Source organism: Polyodon spathula, chromosome 2 (genome assembly GCF_017654505.1).
Source record: "Polyodon spathula isolate WHYD16114869_AA chromosome 2, ASM1765450v1, whole genome shotgun sequence".
Taxonomy (NCBI): Eukaryota; Metazoa; Chordata; class Actinopteri; order Acipenseriformes; family Polyodontidae; genus Polyodon; species Polyodon spathula.
In genome coordinates this window covers 94,553,483-94,579,622 of record NC_054535.1, presented here as the reverse complement: position 1 = coordinate 94,579,622, position 26,140 = coordinate 94,553,483, and the positions used below count along the sequence as shown (strand labels likewise).

General features: G+C 36.3%; 1 protein-coding gene across 4 annotated transcripts in view; it reads right to left on the bottom strand.

The window, feature by feature from the left end:
• The window catches only part of LOC121304164 (poly [ADP-ribose] polymerase tankyrase-1), a 111,350-nt gene that overhangs the window by 44,161 nt on the left and 41,049 nt on the right, over positions 1-26,140 (bottom strand). For all 4 annotated transcript variants that reach the window (XM_041235136.1, XM_041235151.1, XM_041235143.1 and 1 more), the window contains exons 4-5: positions 4,449-4,485; positions 1,593-1,668 (exon numbers count right to left, since the gene is read on the bottom strand). In XM_041235136.1, coding sequence (XP_041091070.1) covers positions 1,593-1,668; positions 4,449-4,485 — 113 coding nt within the window. The remainder of the gene's footprint in view (positions 1-1,592; positions 1,669-4,448; positions 4,486-26,140) is intronic.

Genomic DNA, 26,140 nt, shown 5'->3' with positions numbered 1-26,140 from the left:
CGGGGTGAAAATTACTTGACAAATCTGACTGATAAAAAGTAGAGGCTGAAAATTACCAAACTGAGCATCATGAGTTATTTCCATTGACTCCCATTACATTCTAGCCTGGACATTTCAATCTGGTGATAATACATGGAGCCTCACATTAAGTGGGTTTCACTAAATCCATAGATTTATCTGGGTTCAAACCTAAGAAACTTAAGCTACTGAAAACACTTAATCAATAAACTAATAGTTCAGCAGTGAGTAACTTGTCTGTCAAGAATTGCTCAGTCGATGTATTCTCGCCCTAGCAAACAGGACAAAACAAAACAAGTCCTAACTTCCATCTGCCACCCTGACTTCTTCCGGATTTTGTTTGGCACAGACTTGGCTTTCCAGGGGTGAAAACTATTATTATTATTATTATTATTATTAGTTTATTTAGCAGACAACTTTATCCAAGGAGACTTACAGAGACTATGGCCTGCTCAAGGTCACAGTCACACAGTGAGTGAGCCGGGATTTGTATATTGGTTACTAGCCCTTTTCTTTAACTTAATTAGTTTAATTAATTAAAAACCTCACACGTTTGTAATGAGGAAGTGCATGTATTCATTATGGCTACACAAGCGTGAAGGAACATGACGGATTGATCATCTACATATATATGGGTTCAGAAGAAATGGAGAATGCAAATACATTTACTATAGTCTGTAGCAATGCATATTGCAGATATTTTGGAGAAAGCCCATTGAGAGGTACCTGTAATGGATTACTTTCAAGGCTCTACCTTTGCACAACACATTACATTGTATTGGGGGTCTACAGTCCCCCTGGCTTGAACCTGAACTGAGTTTCTGATTGATGAACACGTTTGAACACCAAATGGTTTATGGTGTTCAAGGGTTAACCGATACCTACACTGAAAGGCGGATTTTATTCAGACTAAGAATTTTGTCATAGGTTCTATTATGTTAGAATATTCTTTGGATTTTTAAATGCATCTTATCCCCTTTATCAAGTAACACAACATGCTCCACCAGTGCACTGTTTTTTTAGTTTTTTTTTTTAAAGCAGACATTACCGCCATTTTGTACATACATCTGAACCTTAAATGCTCAAATCCTGTACTAGCAGATACACTGATACAGCTTGTCACAAATGCGATGCTCAACTGTGGTTTTCAAAGTGAACAAAACAGCTCTTTGGATTTTTACCAGATACTCAATACAGGGGCGACTTAGCAAATCTCAACGCATGAGGATACACTTTAACTGCACTGCATTTTTTTACGAAACAAGCAACCAGACAGAAATTGCTTCTTTTTTATTGTTTTAGTTCCTTTCTTTTCATCGTTGGTAATAGTTTGAGCATGTAGAAATGTTCAATTGTACACATGTGCAACATTGCCAGAATGTGTGCCAACCTTCCAATGGGCAATATTTGAAACTATGTTCATTAAACAAAGTCTACGTGGATTTATTATGTAAAATTGGGCATTGCTATTGAAGCAACAGGAGGCAGGCCAACATAAACATGAATAGTTTTCAGTCATGTGGCAGCAGCTACATTCTATCTAATTCAAAGCTGACGTCACACCACTGTCTTACCTTTCTTCCATCGCTTGCATGGCAATTCACGTTTAATGGAGTCAGCAAGGCCATGAGCTTCTCTTCATTACCGCTCCTGCAGCACAATAGCATTTAATAAAAGAGGAGCAAACACAACATAAATTGCATTACAATCTTGAAACGCTAACTCTCTGAGGGGAGGTGGTTCGAGTATTTTAAAACTGAATAAGCATTTGGCAAGGGGGTTTATCAGGCTGCACCATCATGGCATACATTATATGTTGGCTATGAACAGTGAGAGCAAAATAAGATGTTGGGTGCAAATCCCAGCACAGCGTGACCTTGGACAAATCACTTGACCTGTAAAAATCCAGGAAGAATGAAAATCCCCACTATAACAAGCTGCGCCTCAGGTTGTGTTACAGTAGCATGGGAAATCAAATGTGTATCCACTTATAAAAAAATAAAATAAAAACCTCTACCTTCTACATTTATCTTCAGCCTACATCAACAAATTCTAATGTAGACACAGCATGGACAATGTATCTGTGTTAAAAAAACACAAACCAGGTTTCACACACTCCCACCTACAGTATTGTGGTTACCTTTTAAATGTAATTTTGTAATTTCTGGGCTGAGAACAAAGTTTGTTTGGTACAAAAAACAAAACAAACAAAAAAAAAAACATGTTGGTGTATCAGATGTAATATAATTATATTAACCTATATTTTAAGTATTAGCTGTTGTACGGATGCAACCAAGTGAAACACTTTACATAAACGTTGTGATACTGGTGCTTCATTACTTTTTAATCACATCACTGACTGAGTGGCCTTGCATAACACACGTTTCTTATTTGGGTTTTCTTCTAAAATGTGAATTTTAAATAATGTGTGTCAGAAAGTATATTGACAAGTAAACTGGCACAATGAAAAATCAGGAAATGTTATACAATTTAAAAAGTACAATGTCAGAATGCAATTGTGGCCTACTATAAAAGGGACAACACAATGCAGAATGCTTCTATAAACCTTAAGAGAGAAAACTGATCCATTACACAATCACTGTAAGCACAACTATAATAAAACAATGGATATTAAAAGCCAATCTGAATATTGTTTTGGTGTAACTATACACTGATAAGAATGTACGATCTGATAGCATACAACCTGTGCAATGTCCAGGTGCCAAAGTATAAATCTTTGAATTTTTTTGTAGACACTGGCAAGACCCTGCAGTATTATTAGACACAGAAGCCTACCTGAAGCCATAAATACTTCCTCTGTTACCCTACAAAGACTAAACAAACCTTTTAGAACATTCTGTGCCCATGATGCGCAAGTATGTGCACACTGTCTAGTGTGCCTTGGCAAACATTTGCATCCAACCTCTCTATCTCTCCATTCTTTGTCAGAAGCCAAGGTCAGGCTTCTTGGCAGCAGATGTATATTTATTTTAAGAAGACTGGTAGATTGTTAGTCTTTTTAATGTATTTCTCTCAAAATACTGAGTAGAGCATGACTCAAATCGACTCAAGTCTACATAAAATAATATGCATAATGCACGAATGGAATTAAGACTTATAATAACCTCAATTAATAAATACATCAAGGAAGGAGTTAAATTATGGCACTACTATTTCTATAGTTTTTATTTATTAATTTTACCAAAAAGCAGAATGAATTATTGTATGCTACGACTGCATATATTACCGCGTTACCTCTATCAGTTGTTTGTTTTATTAAAAGGTTCCAGACAGCAACTACAAAAAGTTGTCTTCCTCGATGTGCAGTTGTGATTACCCTTATTAAAAAAAAACAATTGTTTATTTATATGTGAAGACAAAATGCATTCAACATACAGGGGTGTATATTAAGTGGCATAATAGAGTAGGCTGTTTGGGGGGGGGGGGGGGGGGGGGTTTTTTGATGACACATAATGCTCTGTTTTTGGATATAATGTATTGCCACGATGGTTTTATATTAATGTTGTGTTGCCTGTGTTGGTCTACTAACAAACTCTGCAAATGACACTGTGCATGCTTTCATAAAACACATACCAATTTGTAAAAACTTTTCATAGGCTAGACCAAGAGATTTTTATTTGAAATAGAAATGTATCTGGCACCTCTACTGTAAATTGATCAGCTAAATTCAGTGGTGACAAATTCTTAGTTTACTTGTTATTGAAATTAACACTTCCCCACCCTTTCCAAAAGCAACGTTTATTATATTAATATACAAAATACAATATTTAACAGGATTAAATGCACAAACCAGCAGCCTGTATACAGTATGTATTATTTTTCCAGGCGAGTATGCACACCAACCCCACCCCCGCTGAATACATGGGTTTTTAAGACAATTACAATTTTTTTAAGCCTTTCTTCATAAAGTTGTGCAGGCATTCAGACTAAAAATCTGTGCTGTGTTCTTTTGGCATCAAGGCAACTCTGAATGTTGTGAGGTTCTTCGTAAACTCTGTGTCTTATTGCCTTGACCACCACCTCCCAGAGGAGTGTGTTGGAAATAAAGGACTCATCTGGTCAATTAAAAAGGCAGGAGGATATTCTGCCATTGCATTATTTACAACCAAGAATAAAATGAAGATAGCAGCCTGCCTGAATGCACATTTCGTCCCTGGTGGCTTTGAGCAAGCTGTGTAGTTAAACTCAACCTTCCGTTCAGCGCAACATAGCAGTGTGTGATTAACACCAACATTAAAAAGACATTTAAAAAAAAAAAAAAAACACACACTAGTAAAACAGGCATTATATTCAAATCTAAAAAATAAATGAAAGAAACCTACAGTAATCAAAATAATCCCCTAGATCACAACAGCAGTGTCTGCTTCTTTCTAACAATCAAGAGAAAGAAAAAGGGGGGATATACTCACCTTGCTGCTTCCAGGAGTTCGTCCTTCTTGTATTCACCTAAGTGATTGCAAAAAATCATTGTGTCAGTGCCAGTTACAGGGAAAGAAACAGCCACAACCAGGAGATGAATAACGAGCAAGATAGTCTACGTTCCGAACACAAATATTCACTCACACACACACACACACACACACACACACACAATGATCTCTCCCTCTCTCTGTATAAATAAAACAGAAATGTAAACTAGAAGAGAGCTAGCCCACACCCCGCTGGGTGACAGAGCTGTGACGTTAGGCTGCTTGTGGTGGCACCATCACCAGTGTCTTGGAGACGGGCAGCAAATTGATGCAGATTCTTGTCCAATCCTCAAATGAAATGGCTTTCCTCCGACAACCAATCAATGCTATCCCCATTTTTGCAGAGGAAAGGTTGCCTTGATAACAGACTAACCCCCCCCCCCCCCCCCCCCCCCCCCCCCCCCCCCCCCCCCCCCCCCCCCCCCCCCCCCCCCCCCCCCCCCCCCCCCCCCCCCCCCCCCCCCCCCCCCCCCCCCACCCCCCTCCTTTTCAATCCAGCCTGAGTTGTTATGAACCAAAACAAATTCAGGGATAAATGCGTTCAACCCTGACATGTGCACATCCTGAAAAACAGTGTGCACAAGCAGGGGAGACACAGCCCTTCTGTTAACCAATTTAGTATGGCACGGTAGACAATAAAATCAAAATCTCAAACAAAAGCAGTGCTTTTTAACTGCTGCTTTGTTACCTTTTGGCAGGCTGCTTTAAGAAAAAGAGTATGCATTCTTAATTGGCTCTGCTACAGTAACAGAAGGGATGGACTTCCTTCTCTAATTCAGACAAAAGAATGCCTGTTCAGTAGGTAGACTTCTAAATACCCGAGATGATGAAAGATGATTTACTGCACTGATCAAAAGTGACAGAAAGGTGATTGACATAGCATGTTTTGATGTTACAATACCTTTGTATTTGATCATGTTTTCCCTATTTTGATATCTACTCTGATATTTTTCATATTCCCCCAAAAAATAAATAAAACTGCATGCAAAAAAATAAAATAAAATGGGATAAAAAAAAAAAAAAAAAAAGGAATCTGCTTTTTCCAACAAACATATTAAATGTCACTTCAAAACACACTGCTTGGTCTCCATCATCCTGAAACTAAAAAGTCACCGCAATTCAGCAGCCATTTTAGGCATGAGCTCAGCCAAGTCCAGCAGCGGTGAATTTTATGACACCTATAAACTAGGCAGACAGATCAATATCTACCGTAGCAGTAAAGCAGATGGCAGGAGATATACTACAGCAGTGTTAAATAGCGTACATACTGTACAACAGGTAAATAATGACAGATACTTTCATTATGAATGTTAACATGGCTGATATTCATAGATGAGACAAGAGAGATCTCTGGTAGGTTAGTACATCCAGTACACAGACAGATTACCCAGTCTAAACAAATGACTAATACTAAAGATCTGCAGACAAAAAAATAAAAAATAAATAATTATTAGGCATCAACATGCCTTTTTTACACTTTTATTAAAACTTTAGTAAACATTTTGTTCATTGAGAATATCTATCAAATGTCAATATTAGTTAGTGCAAGTCTGATTTCCCACTCGCTGAGCACCTCAAAGTGTGAACCACTCACCATCTACTATAAGTACCAGCTCCACAAAGCTGTAAATTAGTCTTATCTGAAATCATTTTTAAAAAGCACTTTTGCAACACAGGAAAATTGTGTAGGTATCAAGCTGTCACATCAACGGACAAAGCAAGCATGTTTTCTGAAATACAAAATCAGAGGAACAAATCATGTACAGTACATGCAACATGACTAACACAATTCATGCAGGATTCATATATTGTGAGCGCTGAGTGGACATTGTAGGAATGGTGCATGACAGCAGCGTGAACCTTGAATGAAGGACATGTTGAGACTGAGTGTCGTCAGGCACTGAGAGGGCCACCAGTACTTCTATACCCAAGCGTCGGTTACCTTTCCCAGGTTAAATTATTATTTTTTTTTTTAATTGCATTACATTTAACACGAAAATACCCTCAACTCCCCCCACTGTTGCTCTTGCCTAATATACAAAGAAAAGATGGCTGTTTTGGAAAGACATGGAAAGTCAGATATCCACAGAAGAGGAGAAGGAAGAGATCCATACTGTTTGAACATACATTTTCATTAGACTGAACTTCTTAAAAAGGGAATTTAGATAGTCTTCTAAAAATAACAAACTTAAAAGTACTGTGCCTATTTAAACATGGATAGATAATCACAGTATGTGCTTCTGTATATTTGTAGGTGTGTGTTTGTGTGTGCTGTGTGTACTTTTTATCTGCATTTTGTGTGTAAACTGTCAATAATAAACTGACCACAGTTTTTCAGCAACGGATTATGCAGCAAAAGATCTCACTGGTACATCTTGTAGCTCATATAGTGATATTTTTCGTTTAATAAAGACTGAATCAGCAAAACAAAAACCACGTAAAAAAATAAAATCAGTCATATTTATTAATTGCGCAACACGAATATCGTTTCCTGAATTAACTGTATATGCTAGGTTTCAGATCAATCTTCTAAGTCAATACTTAAGACATTTTACAATGCTATTACTCACTGTATTTTGTAAAAAGACTATCTTACACAAAAACATAGGTTGTTTAAAAAAAAAAAAAAGTTAAATGTCATAACTCTGCTGTACGATTACTGACTCAGGTATATGATTGTACAGTTGGGCCTTCATTTAAGCTCGAAACTGATTGGTCCATTCACGGTGTCCATGGAAACATAAGCCTGGAAATGAAATGCCCTCAGAGAAGGAATGTTTTACTCGACTTACATATGTAATGAATTGTGGAAATTGCGAGAGGGGTACTGTTGCAGAACAAAGGCTCCCACAGCGTAGCCCTCACGTAGAAGCTCACACAGGGTAGCTCTCACGTGGCAGCACACACAGCGTAGCTCTCACGTGGCAGCACACACAGCGTAGCTCTCACGTGGCAGCTCCCACAGCGTAGCTCTCACGTAGAAGCTCCCACAGCGTAGCTCCCACAGGGTAGCTCTCGCGTAGAAGCTCACACTGCGTAGCTCTCGCGTAGAAGCTCACACTGCGTAGCTCTCACGTAGAAGCTCACACAGCGTAGCTCTCACGTGGCAGCTCACACAGCGTAGCTCTCACGTGGCAGCTCACACAGCGTAGCTCCCACGTGGCAGCTCACACAGCGTAGCTCCCACGTGGCAGCTCTCACGTAGAAGCTCCCACAGCGTAGCTCTCACGTAGAAGCTCCCACAGCGTAGCTCTCACGTAGAAGCTCACACAGCGTAGCTCTCACGTAGAAGCTCACACAGCGTAGCTCTCACGTAGAAGCTCACACAGCGTAGCTCTCACGTAGAAGCTCACACAGCGTAGCTCTCACGTAGAAGCTCACACAGGGTAGTGCTGCGAGTGTAACTCATAATAGGTGTCATCATTATATGCTACAGCCCGATCACATAAGGGCGATAATTGTAGGTACTAAAACAAAGTATTTCATAACAATAACCTAATTCTAAACCTAAGGTTCGTGGGGTATTACGGTCACGTGGTTGGGGTGTTGAGGGTCAATGAAGCACTACGTAAATTACGAGTTGTGCACACAGCACTACCCTGTGTAAGCTACCCTGTGGAAACCTTCGTTCTGCAACAATATACTCTTGGAAATTGCTGCTATTTTACTGGAACAAAATATACATTTTAAATACTATTGACTGGAACATAAGAGCACTGTAAAAACTTTTTTCAGGTGGATCATCTGGCAAAGCAGACAGCAATTTAGTCAGCTGTCTGCTGGAAATGAAAAGGCTTTATGTTTAAAATATATTTGTGCAGATGGTCAGGTATGCAAATATTTCAAAAGGTCTCGGGATCGGGTTTTAAATTTAGGCCCTATCAGACCTCTAGTAGCATGCAACCCATGCAATGACCCCAACACTATCTTTTGAATTAGCATTCGCACTGCAGAATAATTACTGCATCAGTCATTAAAAAGTGAAATCACCATCACTTCCATCCATCTTTCAATAGGCACAGTAAAAATGTAAGTTTATATACAGACATAGTGCCAATACATTAAGTTGTGTGCCAGAAAAATGTCATTTGGACATGCATATGGACAGAAACTTGAATACTGTATAGCCCCAAAATCAAATGCTGCAGGATATCAAAACAAACATAAGTACACAGTTGAAGATCAGTTCAGGATTTTGTGGATGTGATGGATTTTATGATGGGCTGTGCATACAAAGCAGTGACCAGAACTACAGATCAGATTTAATATTCTATTACATATTCTACTATTCTCTAAGAACAAATATTTCTGATGAAGGTGATATGTGGACAGCACTATCCTCATTTTCTTGTAATGCTGAAATCTCCATTAAATCGTTATCCTTATCTGGGGTATTGACCAAAAGCACAGGCCACCTCTCACTCTAATTAGGGCTGTATACAACCCATAACCGATCCAAAACAGCAGATCAGCCAAATATGAAACTGGGCAATTTCAGCAGGTGATAACAGAAGCCAATGACAATAGATAGCTGTGGGTGATTAATTATGTTCCTTTAGATCTGGCTGTGGGGGGTGGAGCACACAAATGGGAGCTGTAGCACAGGCTGTATCCTCTCCAAGTAAGGTATATTACTCTCTGGGACTGCAATCTGAGTGTTTTTTTTTTTTTTTTTTTTTTTAGTATTGAACTATAAATTCACAACTGCCAGCCAAAAAACACCTCAAGTGATTTCACATATATAGAGATCCTGATTTTCCATTTGGGGAATGGCAAATACTGTTTTTCAAAATGACCAATTCCATTTTTTCAATTTTTACCCATTTATTAAGAATTTATTAAGAACACAATTTGAACATGAATAACATTTTCACATAAAAGATCTACTGAATTAATTTATTTAAGTCCCTGAGATACTGTAGTTTTCAGGAAAAAAAATCTTTCTTAAAGCAGTCCACTAGTAACAATGTACTGTAGGTCAGTCAACAAATAAAGGCGTTTTGAAAAAAACAGATTATTGCTGGCATTACAATATACAGCCTAGTCAAACGTGGGGCATTATTACACAAATATACAATTTTCATAAAATTACAAATTAAATACAATGTTCAGGACACTTCTCTCCCATCTGTAGTTTCATCTGCAACAAAGCAGGCTGTATTTTACTCTGCACATTTTTAAGCAATAATAAATATTATAAAACTTAATGTTCACATATTGAACAAGACTTGCACATTTTACCATATGAATAGTACTTTAATAATAGAAGAGTGTGAGAATTTAACAGAGTATCATTACAAACATTTTAAAATGTATGTGACATATTAATAGTATAACTTATGAAGAGCTCAACACTTCTACTTTTGAGCTTCTATCTACTGTGCCCTCTGGATAGGTTATTTGCAAAATCTCCTTGTTTGGGTTCAAAATGCCTTTTCATATTGTATTCGTTAACTACTGACACACATTCATTGCACAGTAAACACACTGGCTTTGCGTTCGGCACAGTTGGTAAAATAAATAAGTATTTATTGGTCCACTCATTGTTGAATTTTGACCATTTTCTGTTCTTATTAGCTTTAGTAGAGAGAGCCATGTTATAGCAACAAGAGTAAAAAAAAAATTAAAAAAAAATAAAAAAAATATCACTGTGTGCACGTAGTATTATTAAGGAGTTAATGATAAATTAGAAATAATAGGTTTCACCTCATATCAACTCCAAATTTAGGTAGTTTAATGTAAAATAACTAAATGTAGCTTTTGTAAATTTTTTCGTGAAAACCAAGCTGAAATAAAGAGCCTACTTTGTACTACTTGTTTCCAGCACACAAAATATATTTGACTAGTATTAAAGTGTGTGGAGGGCTGTACAGCAGGACTTGGCTAGTAAACAGTAATCTCTGATCAATACATGTTTGTGGTTGGCTATCCTAAGGAGTGTACTGTGAAGAGGTGTAGAGCCCGGCATTGCCCAAGTTATTTTTACCTCGACAGATTTCAAGGTCATCATCACTATGTTAACTGTAATAACTACAATTATATTTAGTTAACTGTAATAATAACTAACTAAAATTAAACTAATAACTACAAAAAAAACTGCTTGTTTTTGGTGATCAGATGCAGTTGACAGCAACAAAATTGATGGGAATTAAGAGGCCAGTTACAATAGCTGTATTTGCGTGTACTGTGGTCATCTGACCAGTGCCATTGTGAAGTTATTCTGGATGATGTATGTTTGACTGATTAAGATATGCCTGCCAGCACACATCCAATTCAAACACATCCAAGCATGGAATGACTAGTAACACAATGCAAGGGAAATAAACTGTTCAAACACCCTTCAGCTAGGATAGCTCCTCTCTTCAGCCTCCAACAGGAATTGCCATATTTTATGTAAAAATGTAATATGCTTTAAGCATGCCATTTGCCCACTGAGTTACAGTAGCAAACCTTGAAATAACTAATTGTGCTAAAAATGGGCAGTTTAAATTCACTGTATCCTTACTTGATATACTGCATGGGTTCTGTCACGGTCTGCATAATATACAGTATCATATAAAGCTTTTTCTTCTACCTGACTGCTTTTAAAAGCTTGGCTTACAGATAGTCTTGCACTTCCATGGCCATTTTATGTCAGGGTAAAAATGTTCCCACCGCTTCATCGCCACCTTTCCTGCCACTAACCAACCAGCCGTTTTGTTTATTGACCAACATGCATTCAGCCAGTTACACGCTTGGACCCAAAAGACACAGCTGAGGTGAAAATGACCAGGAAGTGAAGCAGCAGCAAATTGCTGCCTAATATCATGATTAAGAAAATACATGTTTGCAATAACACGTGGTTCTTTCAAAACTGCACATCTGATAAAGAAAATGAAAGGAAGTGCACAACTGATTAATGGAATTATTTTGTACAACCTCTTAAAAGGTGTTTTCTAAAATGTATCAAGGCACTCCTCTCCAGGCCATTTGTAAGCAACCAATGAAAAAAACAGAAAAATAAATAAATACACAAAAAACTAAAACTTGTACAAACTGATTAATCTTGTACCATCAATGAGCACATCCCCTCACCCTTTTAACGTTGCAAGGCTAGAAAAAAAGGCTTTTCCGAGTGTCAATGCTTTTACACAAATACAGTTGTCTCCTTACTTTGTTCTTTAGATAACTGATACACTTTCTGGCAGGCTTTAGCAATAAATGTTCATTCAGGTAAGTCTCAGATACAGCAAATCTACTGCCAAACATTAACCCCCATTCCCCCCTCCTCTACCCACACCACCAACAAATAAATGAGATATGAGCTCTTAAGTATAAATCTTTGAACAGTGGATCAGCCAGGGAAAAGAATACATCTGCAGCATTTTATTTCAGCTTTATCAGTGTGTTGAATGGCACCTGCAAGGAAATCAGCAGCTCTCCCAGGATCAGCAATTTGTTCTGCAGGAGCATAATCCTCCTGCCATCGACGAAGTAGCACTTTAACACACCTAATAGTTTAGTGGGCCTTTAAATTTCACTTTTTTTTCTGTAATACATTTTTATTATTATTATTATTATTATTACTGCCCCCCTTTTTTTATTGTGAGAGTATCTGTTTTGGAAGGCAATTTATCATCATTCCCATCTTCATGTTGCACTAACTGATTACTATCTGCTTGGGCTGTTGAAGAAGCAGCCAAGCACGATTTTAGCTGTACTATTCAGGGGTGTGCAATTTTTGGGAAAAAAAAAAACAAACAAACAAAAAAAAACCTTCTTGTCCAGGGGACAAAGTGCAAGAAAAACTTGTCCTTCTTAGAAATCTACTTGCCCCCTCACTGTCCTGCAAAACACACACACAAATAATATAACTAACCTAAGTTATATTCTATTTGTGTGTGTGTGTGTTTTGTAGGACGGTGAGGGGGCAAGTAGACAAGTAGAAGTAGATGTTTGTGCGTGACACAAATAAAATAATAATAATAATTCAACTAGAAAGATTCAAAACTGTCAGACTTCATGCATCAGGCCAACAGAAATACCTTTTATTATGAGGTGCAGCATTTCAGGGTTCAGTTACTGTACAAACCATGATTTTAAAGCGCAGCAATACCAGAAAGCATACTAAGTTGCTTTACACAACCAAAAAACGCTTACCGACCCAAATTATTGATTTAATTTTTACGACGATGTTAATCAGTTAACAGATCTATCCGATGGCGAACTTCACATTACGCACCTGTCAAACAATATGGTGTAAAATGAAAACCAGACACTATTTATAAAATTAAGATTTGTGGCTACCACTGACACATTTAGTTTTTAGGTAGGCAATCACTAAATTACACTTAGACATTTCTAAAGAAAAATGCATTTGAGTACATTTTAAAACAATTTTTTCATTCAGAATAGGTAAATGTAGGGTATATTTCATCATAGTGAAAACATTATTCTCTTAATAATCCTCAGATTCTCAGCTGTTTAGAAAGGTATAATGTGGTGTATTTTTAGGCTATTTGTCCTGATACACAAGCTGAATGTCACGTTATGTCAGTCAGACCTCAAGCCAGGTAGAATGTTCACTGGAGCGGAAGGGTTAAAAGATTGGTTTCTGAACTACATTACCCAGAAGAACAGCGATGGCACTTGTTTAATACGTTTTTGTTTTCTATATGGCCATTGGATATGGCCGTCGGTCTCACAGTGCAAAGTTGTATTAAAAGTAATTAAGTCAATCTATAGCTTTACAAACCTACTACCAATCACCCTGATTAAAGTAGCTTTTTTAAAAAGTTTTTGTAATTTTTATTATGTTAAATATTCTTCCTATAGCTGGCGGTCAAACTTAACTGGGCTCCTACTGTAGACAAAGGCAATGTAATAGTAATGTTGCATTAATTTAAATATGTCTTACTGTGTGTAAGTGAGTGTTTGTGAATTAAAAGGATATGTGTACTCTCTACAGATTTTTGCTTTGAAGTTTATAGTTACACATGTTTTTTGTTTGTTTTAATTTCCATTTGTAGTACGTGCAAGACTTCCACAGTTTAGAGTTTTCAAAACCTTGTGTGAATCCCTAGAAATCTATGGGAGTTTTTCTAGCAACAGAACGTTGTGGCAAAAGAAGAAAAAAAGTATAACAGTAAAACTTGTTGTCCCAGGCGTCGGGTGATATGAACTGCACACCCGGGGATATTTCATTTAACCGTTATTCATAAACCAATACCTCTTTTTTTTTTTTTTCAGATCGTGTTTCAAAACATATTTAAGATGACCACAACCTAAAGTTTTATGTTTTTTAAAAGGGGACCCTTAAAATTCCTTTATTAGATTTTTCATATGGTTTTTACTAACAAAATAAGCAAAATGTCTTCACCGACACACCATTTGTGGTCAAACCTATTTCTGGTATTCTTGTAGCTAGATGAATAAAACTTGCTTTAAAACACAGTGCCTTATGATGCATTTTGATCTGTTTTGTTTTAATGTTGATGTCCTAACCAACATACAATTTTGAAATGTGGAACGAAATGTTTTTATGTGAAAATAAATATTCATGTAAAATCATTGTAATAGTAATTAAGGTCTATATTTGAATATCACAAATACAACTATATAAACATTTTATTTGGCATTTTGGACATTAAAAATAAAATGTATGAATAAAATATCAGACACCACAAACTAGGTGAAGACCCTGTTCTGTCGTTTTGGACACCTGCACCTATATCTAGTTTATTTATATCATTGTAGCTAAAAATAAATAAAAGGAACCACAACATAACGAATTAATTGAAATGTATTAAAACTGAAGTCTTTGGAAATAACATTTTGGGTGAGGTTACTGGTGGTACTATAAAATTAGGTGTCTTTAAATCCATATTAAAAACACTACGAGTAGGGAAACAACGGGTCCCATTGTTTGAATGTATATAAAAATAAAACAAAAACAAGCCTTTTGAAAATGTCAAAAACTTAAGCACATCTTAACCGATGTACAATTTGTGTATCAATTTGATATATGCTGTTAAAAAAAAAAAAGCTTAACAAACATGCATTTGTATTTGATACAAAATTCTGTATGCTATAAAAAGCTTTAGAAACTTTATCTGATTACCCCTCTAAGGCCCAACAGAGGCAAACAATTTTATTGTAACAATATAAAGTAAAGCCAGTTGGTTACCATACACAGAGGTTAAACTCTTAAACCGAGTTAATTTGAATAACCTTTGCTATTTTACCCTTTATGCAAATACAAGTACAGTACACTAAATTATAAAATGATGCTCCTAAATTTGTCTTACAATAGAGAAGATTGTAAAATGTGTGTGTTTGAAACCCAACTTTAACAAGTACTGTATGTAATCCTTCACTTGGTGATCTTGAGCCATAAACTCTAATTCAGTCTGAAATGTCGTCCACTTTGTTGAACTGGTTCAAGCAAGTCTGGCTTGATTATTCCCAGGACATCACCCAGCAATCAGTACACAGACCATAGTAATTGAAGACCAGTAGAACCTATTGCTTGCATGCATTCAACCTGTAGCTGGTCAGATTTAAAACCAGTTGTCTTTCCAGGATAAACATTTCCATCATACTCAACCATGCACAACTTCCTAATGAGATCTGATGTGATTTATTCTGCTGGTTGAATATGTTCTGTAGAGATTTATGCACATTTTTTATTATAATTGCAATAAAATTCCAAGGGACATGTTATTAGCGAGTTAAATGAAAAATGCCCACCCGACTACTATAATTACAAAATTCATGGCAACCACCCCGATACCAAGTACACTATGGTAGCATACAGTAATATTACAAAAATGCAGAAAGATTATGCTTTACTGATTAGTATTCACGTATAGAAAACTGCAGAGTGCATGAGCAGCACAAAGTGCTTTGAGGCAGAATGGCCAGACGCCTGCTTCGCTCACCCTTGTATCACTCCGCTCAATTAAAATCACCTATGAGGTAGATGATAATTTTGAAACTATAGTCAGACTGTAACCTTTGAACTGCTAAACAAAAATGAATTTTATGCACAGTGGTTTAGAAATATATAATACCGTTAAATAAAAAACATTTTATTTAATTTTTAATCATTTTACTTTAATTTTAATGATTGCATTTCTGAGTCATCCTGCGTACCCCCTACGACCCTCAGAAGTACCTCTGGTTGAAAAAGCCTGTCCTACAGGTAACATACTAGAAGCATATCACGTATTCATACAGTAGCAACCAAAGAGGAATATTTTACTTCTCCTACTGTGCCAATCTGTGCACTGCACTCAACCAAAAGGCCTGCTGTGCAGATATGCTGTTCAAGGCTCATTAGCAAACAGACATGCATATTGTACGTCATATTAAAAGACTCTCGCATTCCTAGAAAAAAAAACATAGCTTTTGAGGTTCCTAGTCTTCCTACATTAAATGGACATCTGTCTCCTATTGTAGTGCTCACCACAACAGGACTGCCACCAGTCTAACCTTGTTTTTTAAAACATATGTCACACAAGGGAAAAAAAATGCTTTAACACTTGATCATTGGGGCTGCTTTTAAAAATCCTTCTGATTGCACTGGGAGTTTGAGTCTTTCAAATTCATGTTGCCCAGCAGCTGCCTTAAAGTACTTAATCTAAGAACAAGGGGAATACATTTTCTGGCCTGACATGGAGAACTCTAAAATGTATGTAAAAAAAATAGAGTACCCTTCTCTTACAGACCTATGGCAAGGTTATTGTAGTTATACTTTGCTGCTGCAGGGTGTGGACTATGTACAAAACAAATCCAAAATCTACATACATTTATAAAAAATGTAAACATGACAGGGAATAAAGAGATAGCCTTTAAATTGATCAATTCTTTAATCTTTAGTGATTCTAATTTGCAAGATGAGGCACTGCCAGGGGAGTGCAGGTGGTAACAAACAATGAACCTGTATACATGCACGAAAAAGGTTTAGCAGGAGCATTAGGAAGTTGTGATAATATAATTATTTACAGTAAACTTATTAGTTACACAGACAAACTATTCGACTCTGCTATATTAATGAATGATATGCGTTGTTTGCAGAGCAAAGAAAGGCAACTCTGATTTGCACTCGACATAGAAACAGACGAATGGGCTATACAGAGGAAAGAGTATTTATGCAATAATTCATGCAATGTGCTGGATGTGTGCAATGTTGTAGTTTGCGGAGAGCTTGTAAAAGTAGCGTACTGATTTTGTGGAGACTGGAAGGTTTGCATAAGACCTTCTAAACTCAACTTGACTTCCCATATTTCGGCTGTAGTAGGATCTTTTTTCCCCCCAACCCTTTAGGAGTAAAAAAAATAGGAGTCTGTACTGCATTTCACCATACCCAAATCCTCAATGATGTCTTAGAAGGGTACAAGGGTACTTATGTACAGCATAAACTTAAAGCTGCTGTGTCCCCGAATCATGTCCAATTACAGACTAGTAACCATTTACTACTCTGGTTCTCAGTAGGAGACAAAAGAGGACATAAGCTTTTTTGATAAGTGCAAACTGTCTTTCAAGAAATAGCCTGTTATGTGGATGTTTAGACTATTTTCTGTTGAACATCTGCATGATGGTTTTGTTTTTCTGGTTTTTTTATGCTAGCATTAATGGAAAATGAATTGGAAATAAAAAAAATCACATGACCCGGTGTCAGATTTACATTGATTTTGGACAGAACAATCTTAAATATCATGCCGGATTCCACAAAATCAACAGGTTTCGGATTGTAGAAGGTATCACTTCATTATTTCAGGGATTTGGTTGGGCTGAATTATACAGAATGTCAGTATGTAGAGGGCCTGGATTAGACAAGTTTTACTGTAGGACTGCATCTCTACATGGCACAAACAAAATAAGCAGACATTGTATAGAGGAACTAAATCAATATTGAAAACACTTCAGTCCTTGGAAAACCAGTGATTGGCACTCAAAGGCAAGCCAATGTATCTGGCGTCTAGGCGTTATTTTTTATTTATTTTTTGTTTTTAAATAAATGGTAAACATTTTGGGGGAAAAAAAAAAAAAAGCTCAAACTCCAAGAAGCAACTCATGTATGTCGGATGAAGAAATAAAATGGGAAGCATGGAAAAGTGCAGAAGAGCATTTTTATTGTTTAGAAATGCTATTTAAAAATTTAAAAAATATACAAATTTAAATACACATTCATAATATATGTATTCTTCAGGAAAATGTCAGATCTTCAATGTGATGGTAATACAGAGAAGATTCAGCCTTACTGGAATTACTGTCAGCTCTTAAGTTTAATAAAAAAAAAAAAAATCCATTGGCTTTTTGGCTGGGAATTGACACACGCAGTAATAATACAAACACACACATACTGTTTTGCTCTTGACTTGTCTGAACAGCAGAGTAAAATGTTTCAGCTGGCTGTTACAGACAGAAGCACAACCTATTAGTGAACTGCAGTATAAAGGCTTTGACAATGAAACTTGTCCATAAAGCTTTTACACACAACTTAACACTAGACTAGATTGTACGTTTTCAGATCTTTCCAAAAAAAACTTACGTGGTCTGTCACTGGCAACACAAAAAATTCAGTAAAACATGTAGGATCCACAGAATATATCAGATGTCTCTGAATGTGGAGGAACGGGGAGGGGTTGGGGGAGAGCTAAATTCTGTTCAGTCAGACTCATGCATGATCGTAGGTATGTTTTCAGCCTATTAAGGCACGAAATGCTACGCTCAGCTTGGGATACTGTAGTAAGGTAGATTCTTATAATTTAAATCAGCAACTCGCTTTTATATGTAGGATGCAGAGTATAACCGCAACTAAAATACACTATAGTACATAGAAATGCTTCAAATAAAAATAAAAAATAGCAACGTTGTATTCGCCAAACAATGATTTTCATTGAAACAAATGAAGAAGCAAACTCCTACAAAAGTGTTAAAGCAACAGATCTTCAGCTGAATAGTACTGAAAACATGTCTAGCGAAGTGCAGCAAGTGCCTTTACGCAAATCAGTCATGTAAGCTCAACAGCACAGGCATGTAAAGGACCAGATCTACTGTACTCTATTTTTCAAAACACTTCCAGCTCTGGACTTAACGTTGGATTCTGCGGCTTACCTACATGCACAAATACAAAATGTAAGGAATCTCTTTATTTCCGCCATGTATAATACAGCATGGTGGGATTCCAAAATTTGAACGTATCACCTAGTTTATTAATTGCTGTTAACGAGAACAATGTTTTGATATACATTTAAAAATGTACTGCTAGATTCCCATCTGCTTGCCCATCAAGAGACATCTGCTCACCTGGTAAAAAAATAAGAAACATCTCACAGTAATGATTTATCTTCATTAATAGTAATTAGTATGGGCAGGATTTATAGAACTGGTGCCTGATGTTGGTCAATAACACCATCTTTTGCATAAATAATTTAACCTTTGTGGATTATAGGGAAGAAATAATTACAATCCATACAAAAATGTTAAGTAGTGGATTCTTTGGCCATTGTACAGAAATTACTTTTTTTGGTGATAGACATCATTTATTTGGCATTTTTAATTTTATTGTACTGCAATACAGTAATGAAAAAATGCATCCTATTGCTGCAGAATTGTAGTTTTCTAAACTTAGTAGAGAGAGGGCAACAGTAGTTAGTATGCTGTGAACTTTCTTTCCGAGTTTGTTTTGAAGATTGTTACAACTGTAAAGAGTGCTTTACTATCATTATTTTTGTTATAAGCTGAATTTGCATTGATCACAGGCAAGAAAGGACCAAGCGAAAAATAAATTGAGGTGGGAGGTCACAGCACAGTTCTTAAAATAAAACAGGCATCACATCCACAAACATGCAGGACTAATGGCACCTTGGAGAGGCCAAGATTTGATGAGCTCATCTCAAAATGTCAGCTTATGCAAACCCAACACCTAAACTTCCTTTCCTCGTTAGCTAAACAAAATCAAAAGCACACATTTTCAGAGATAGGTATTTTTTCTTATTCTTATTATATTTCCTAATCTGCCAAGCGAAAACAAAAACATGGAACTGTGAATGACTAAACTTGGAAAGGTGTGTAATGGAACTGTAATTAATCCATTGTTGTAATGACAATTACAAATTCAATTACACAGTTGTGCCAAGGTTCAACCTCAGTTACATTGTAATTGCAATTCTTTACAAACTACCCTCTGTAGCATCAAGTTCCAAATTTGAGAAGGAATGCAATCGATATGAAGATAAAAGAAAACATTCACAACAAGAGCTGCCATGTCACTGCACAAACTTTTTTTTTCTCATGCAAAACAGAGTATAACACAGGGTTTTCAAAACAAACCAGCGATAGGCATGTTTCACTGTCTAAAACAATATTTGAGATGGATTATTTATATAAAAGATTATTTACGGGTATTATCATTTTCAATTCTGTTGTATTATCATACTGCAAAGAGCTACACAGTACATAATAGCTATACATATGTATCCATCATCAGATATAGAGGGGGTTCATGTCATGTACAGAGGCTGTACTCCTTTAAGATTAAAGGCATGATGGAATATCAGCGGACATCAGAAGACGAATGGACGGACAGCTAAGGAGGAGTAGGAGGAGGATGTAAAGAGTTTGGCAATTGGAGACACACAGCCGCGCCAAAGTTGTTTTTAAACAATTGGTATATTATTATTATGGTGACCAGATTTTTAAGTTTAAACTGGGACAATATGGAAATATTATGAATAACTTCCACAGAATAAAACTATTAAAGAGTTTAGTACTGTACATACGATAAATATAATATTAGGAGTAAAACAACGTTCATAACAAGTACAATTTATATAATGATTTAATCAACAACAAAAAAGAAAATAAGTATTATATATATAAAAAAATACATATTACAGGGGGCTCTGCGTGGACTGCAGTTTGCGCCCTATAGCCTGGACGTCGGAGGTTCGGACCCCTGTAGACTGGCCAGGTGCCTGCGAGCTTACCTTTAAGCTGCCCAGAGCTGCATTGTCCTCCGACGCTGTAGCTCTGGGTGGCTACACGGCGGGCCTGCAGAGAGAGAAGAAGCAGTCGGCTGACAGGACATGCCTCGGAGGACAACGTGTGTTCGTCTTCGCCGCTCCCAAGTCAGCGTAGGGGTGGTAGCGTGGGCTGAGCCTAAATACAATTGCGCATTTCACATTGGGAGAAAAACGGGGTAAAAATAATTGGCGACTATTAAATTAAAAAAAATAAATAAATACATATTACAAATAAATAACTCCTCAGTGCCTAAGAAACAGAAAGAACAAACTATGTTGATCCTCTGTTTTTATATATTTTTTATATACATACATACATACATACACACACACACATATATATATATATATATATATATATATATAGATACACACACACACACATATATATATATATATATATATATATATATATATATATATATATATATATATATATATATATATATATATATATATATATATATGACACACACACACATATACATGGATGTTAAAGCTCCTTTACTTGGCTAAGAGTACTTTGGCAGACACTATAAGCAGACCTCTACTAGTCTAGCACATGCTTAAACTAGGAACCATTTTAATCCCTTTAACACGAAAGGTTCCATTACATCCTTACTCCAGTGCAGACTGGGTTGGCAGTCAGCTTCTGTCTTTTGCTAATCCAAGTGATCCACTCCCCACTGTTCAAGAGGCTGGATAAATAGATTAGTGCATGTACTCAAGACATAGCAGGATCGTTTTGTTCCCGACTGTCCTGGAGAGTTGCTTTAAAATCAACAGATTGATCTTTTAAATGGATAGGTTATATGTGGCCATGAACAAGCCCGAAACATCAGAAAACAGCATAAATAAATCTCAGCTTTGTTAAATTAGTCAACTGTATGTTCATAAATATTCAGTAGATGGATGTGCTGAAATCCAACAACAGATAATTCCTTAAGCGTGTTCTGCACAGGACTGTGATGGCAGTCTGAATTCATATCAAGGGCTCACAGCCCTAGGAAAAAAAAAATCAAGCAGCATACTACTGTTCAATTAAGATGCAAAATCAGCGTCATGACTTAACACTGCAGCATTTCCTAATCCCCTTTTAAAGAAATATTATATTGATGATGATGACAACAATGAGGATGCTTGGAATGCAATGTGATAAAGCTAGTTTCAGAAGACATTACAAATGCACAAATGAGTGGGCAGTTTTAGTCATCCAAACCATGTCTCACTGGGAGAATAATGTGGACAGCATTTTATTAATTACCAAAATTTAAAATGTATTTATTTATTTTTAAATTTTAAATAGACAATAGACTCTTGTATTGAATAACATGTTAACGGTAGAATTGTAAGTTAAAATGGATAGAGAAAGCAATAAAACCCTAACTGCTTGTCCCAGATAATACCATATTTGTGTCAGTTTGACAGCAGGTCACACTGCAGTTTCTCCGACAGACAAATGAGTCAAATCAACCCCCAGTCAATCACCAAAGAGCTTTCTCATAAAGAAAGTGGCACATTCTTGCACAACGGCACATGTTGCAGGGAAAAAGCATGCATGCATATATATATATATATATATATATATATATATATATATATATATATAACCTAAAAAAAAAAGATTTTTTTCTATAAACCGTCAGCAGTTAGTCCCAGAAATTTTTAATTTATTTGTTAAGGTGACAAACAGATCTATGAGGCTCATCTCAGAAAAGTAAAAATGCTGTTGTTGGCTGGATTCCAAAACAGACGAGACCCTAATTTCTTAGTTTTTACATGTGTTTTCTAATGTTGCAGTAATGCCACTGTAACATACAGATGGACAGGAGACAGAGATACCCCCATATCCACAGCATTTGATACTCAATAGTTTATGCTAAATAATGCAAAATAAGTTTGACACTTGGATAAGCAATTCACCAGATGTATGCAAAAATGTGTGAACTATGACATACTATACGAACAAAAAAACAACAAAAAAATAGACTTTAAACCCCTAATCTCTTATATAAAAATCTTTAACCATTTTAAGACAACAGCACATAGAGGAATGATAATCAATGCCACACAGCACCTACTGGACAATTTGCACTTCATTACTGTCTAGGAGTACTGCAGCGTAATTATTTCAGTGTGATTTATGTATTCTCTCCTGATGTGCAATATCACAAGATAAAATCCCCTGTATGTTCAGTTGGCAAAAGTGACACTAACATTTCTCTCTACAGTATATTGTCAAACACATGTTCAGCTTCCCTTTGTAATGAAATCTATCTATCTATCTATCTAGATAGATAGATATATATATATATATATATATATATATATATATATATATATATATATATATATATATATATATATATATATATATATATATATATATATAATATATAATATATACTATATCATATATATATATATATATATATATATATATATATATATATATATATATATATATATATATATATACATATATATATATATATATATATATATATATATATATATATATATAGATATATATATATATATACATCTATATATATATATATATATATGTGTTGGTGTGTGTGTGCAACACACATGTATGGGGTACCCAGTGGAAATTTATAATTTCTAGAGATTTCTCAAATTATAGGAAAAATCTTTTGCAGCAAAAGTTTTGCTTTTGTGGATGAGGAAAAAAAGTTACAAGATATAGACGTCTACAATTTTCAGTAATTCTTTTGCAAAATTTTTTAAAAAATTTTAAGATTTCATTAAGATTTCATAAGTAAGGGACTGTTCCATCCATCAACTCCGTTAGAAATAACCATTGGAGTAATAAGCTTTTGGCATGATTCTATAGTGATTTTTTTTAGCATTCTTCAAAGCAAAATTGTTCCAGTTCATTCAAATTCCGAGGACTTCTCTTGGGCACTTAAGCAATTTGTCCTTGTGATGTTTTCCTGGGAGTGGCTTTTTCCTTAGTCTGCAACCATTAAGACCTTCACCATGCAATACTGTACCTGTGGTTGAAATGGAATCCCCAGTGCCACTTGCAGCCAGTTCACTTTGAATATCTCTGGGAGTCAATCTCTGATTTTTATTAACCTTCCTCACAATTTTTCTACTTGGTCTGGAAGAAGGTTCTTTCACCAAGAACGAGGGAGTATTGTGACAGTACCATGAGTCTTGTACTTTTTGATAATAGAAACAGTAGTTGAAAAATGGATACTCAAATGCTTGGAAATCCTCTGTATCCTTCTACAGCTTTATGACAATAAATAATTTTCTGCCTAAGGTCTTCAGATAGCTCTTTAAATTTTTCCCATACTGACTTATTGGTAATGACAGCAATCATCCTATGCCTAATCCTTTTATACTATAAGAATGTTCACCTACAATCCAGCATTTTTCAGACTTCTAGGATTAGGTTCTGCATTATATTGAAATTTCTAGCACCTTATAGACAATACTATCATAGCATTCTACACATCTACTTATTGTAACTTTTTTCCTCACCCACAAAAGCAACACTTTTGCTACAAAAGATTTCCTCAAATTCTTTGCTTGAGAAATATCTAGAAATTCTAAATTCATTGGGGCATGTAAACTTTTGAGTACAACAGGATAGTGTGCACAATACAACATAGTTTGTGTATGAAAACTACTGTAGAGTCACCTTGCGGATTCAATCTTGCATGAGTGCTCACACAGACAAGGTGAAGCACAGTAAAATCTAGAGTAGCTTCTTATTTCAAACCTCGTAAAGAGGTACTTAACTCAATATGCAGTAGCTCAATTTTTAGGGACATGAACTGCCAAGTAAAATACACACAAAATAACCGGGCATATAGACAGATCCATACACAGACGGCTAATTAACCAGCAAGGTGCCTGAACGTCAGTGTACTAAGCACTCAGCCTGGGGCCTTTCAGGCCTCTTCCAAACATGATGGGCGAAGCAGTAAACCTAGTCTGTTACTTACAGCAGATCTCGCAAGCACAAGACTAGCTGATGACCTGAGTAGAGGGGAGTGGTTTCCAAGAAATGTCCCTAGCTCTGCTAAAGAAGCACCAGCCACTGGTGACTATCCACTGTGGTGATCTAAGGGCACAGACATCTATATTGGAGTTATATTGTAAGGGTGAAAGTACTTTATCATAGGATCTGGGATCAAGAAACAGAGATCCTCATTGTAATTGCTTTGTAATGAAGCATACTACTACAAGTCATACAGTATCCACTTGATTTAAACAGTAGACTGAAGACTAGAATGGAACCCACAACCTTGTTCAGGTACTGGTTGGTATACAGATTCAAAAATGAATTGGACAAAAGAAAATAGCTTGAAGGTCATACCGTTTTTCACAGTCCTTTCTGCTAAAGTACAGAGAGTTTATTTTTAGCATAAGTATTGATGAAAGTAGGCATCACTGACTGGCAGACCCCAGAGAAGAAATCAGTGAGCTCAGTTTCACCAGGCATCATTTTGTTCAGTTTGGAACTTCCTTACTTTAGATACAAATCCAAAGGGATCATATATTAAATTATAAAATGTTACTGGAGCTTTGATACTTTCAGTGAATTTACAATCTAATGAGAGTCTACCATTGAAACTGTGCGGCTTACATAAATGCTATATACTGCGGTCAAAATAAATAGTGAAGTTATGCAGCGGCTTCTTTATCAATACACGATACAATTCTTTACAGATTGGCAGCTCACAGATCAGTACTGTGCACTGAATTCGAACATTTCCAGAGGTATATTCAAAGCCATTATATATTTAGTGGTTTTTACACCTACCTTATGAACAGTAGGCAAGAACTAGCTCAGGGTCACCCATTCAACACCTCACAACAACTACTGTACTTTGATCCTGTGGGAGTCCTATTGCAGCTTTCTTAAAAGGCAAAAGTACTTTAAATTAACAAAACCGTTGTAAAATGTAAATTCCAGTGCATCCAACTTCGCGTCATATTTTTTAAGGTGTCCAGTAACGAGTGAAAAATTGCACAGAATGAAAAGCCTCAATTGGTACTCAGCTCAGTACAATTATGTGACAAAATGACATCTGCCAGTGCCACAATTCTGTCTGTGTCTGTACTTATAGAGGGTACTAATGCAGGGTAAACCCTCCCTGACTACAGTAAATACTTCACGGTGCTAAGCAGAACAAACAGTCATGTTTACGCTCTGGTAAGTGGAGACAAAGTACCCTAAGCCCATAGCGAGGCATTTCCATTATAGGTGGAAGCCTGTCACAAGCTGACAATGCATCTCACTAACATGGATTTTAACCTGGCTGATTCGGATTCAATCTCCACGGTCCAGTGAATTAAAAAAATACATACGATTCCTTCAAATGTCAAAGAAATGTGCAAACAAAAAAGGGGGTTCAATAAATGGTAGTTTTCAAAGACAGCAAGCAGGCTTTTCTTTGAAGTTAGTGATTGTTTCTTTTGTTTTCCAGCAGACTCATTATAACAGGGGATAACATCTGTGTACACCTGTAGAGACACAAGAGGGCTTCCAAAATAAAAAGCAAAAGAACATGCCAATGGACTTTAGAACTTGGAAGGGCAGCAGTTACAGGGGTGGGTGCCTACTGGCTTGTGCGACCCTGC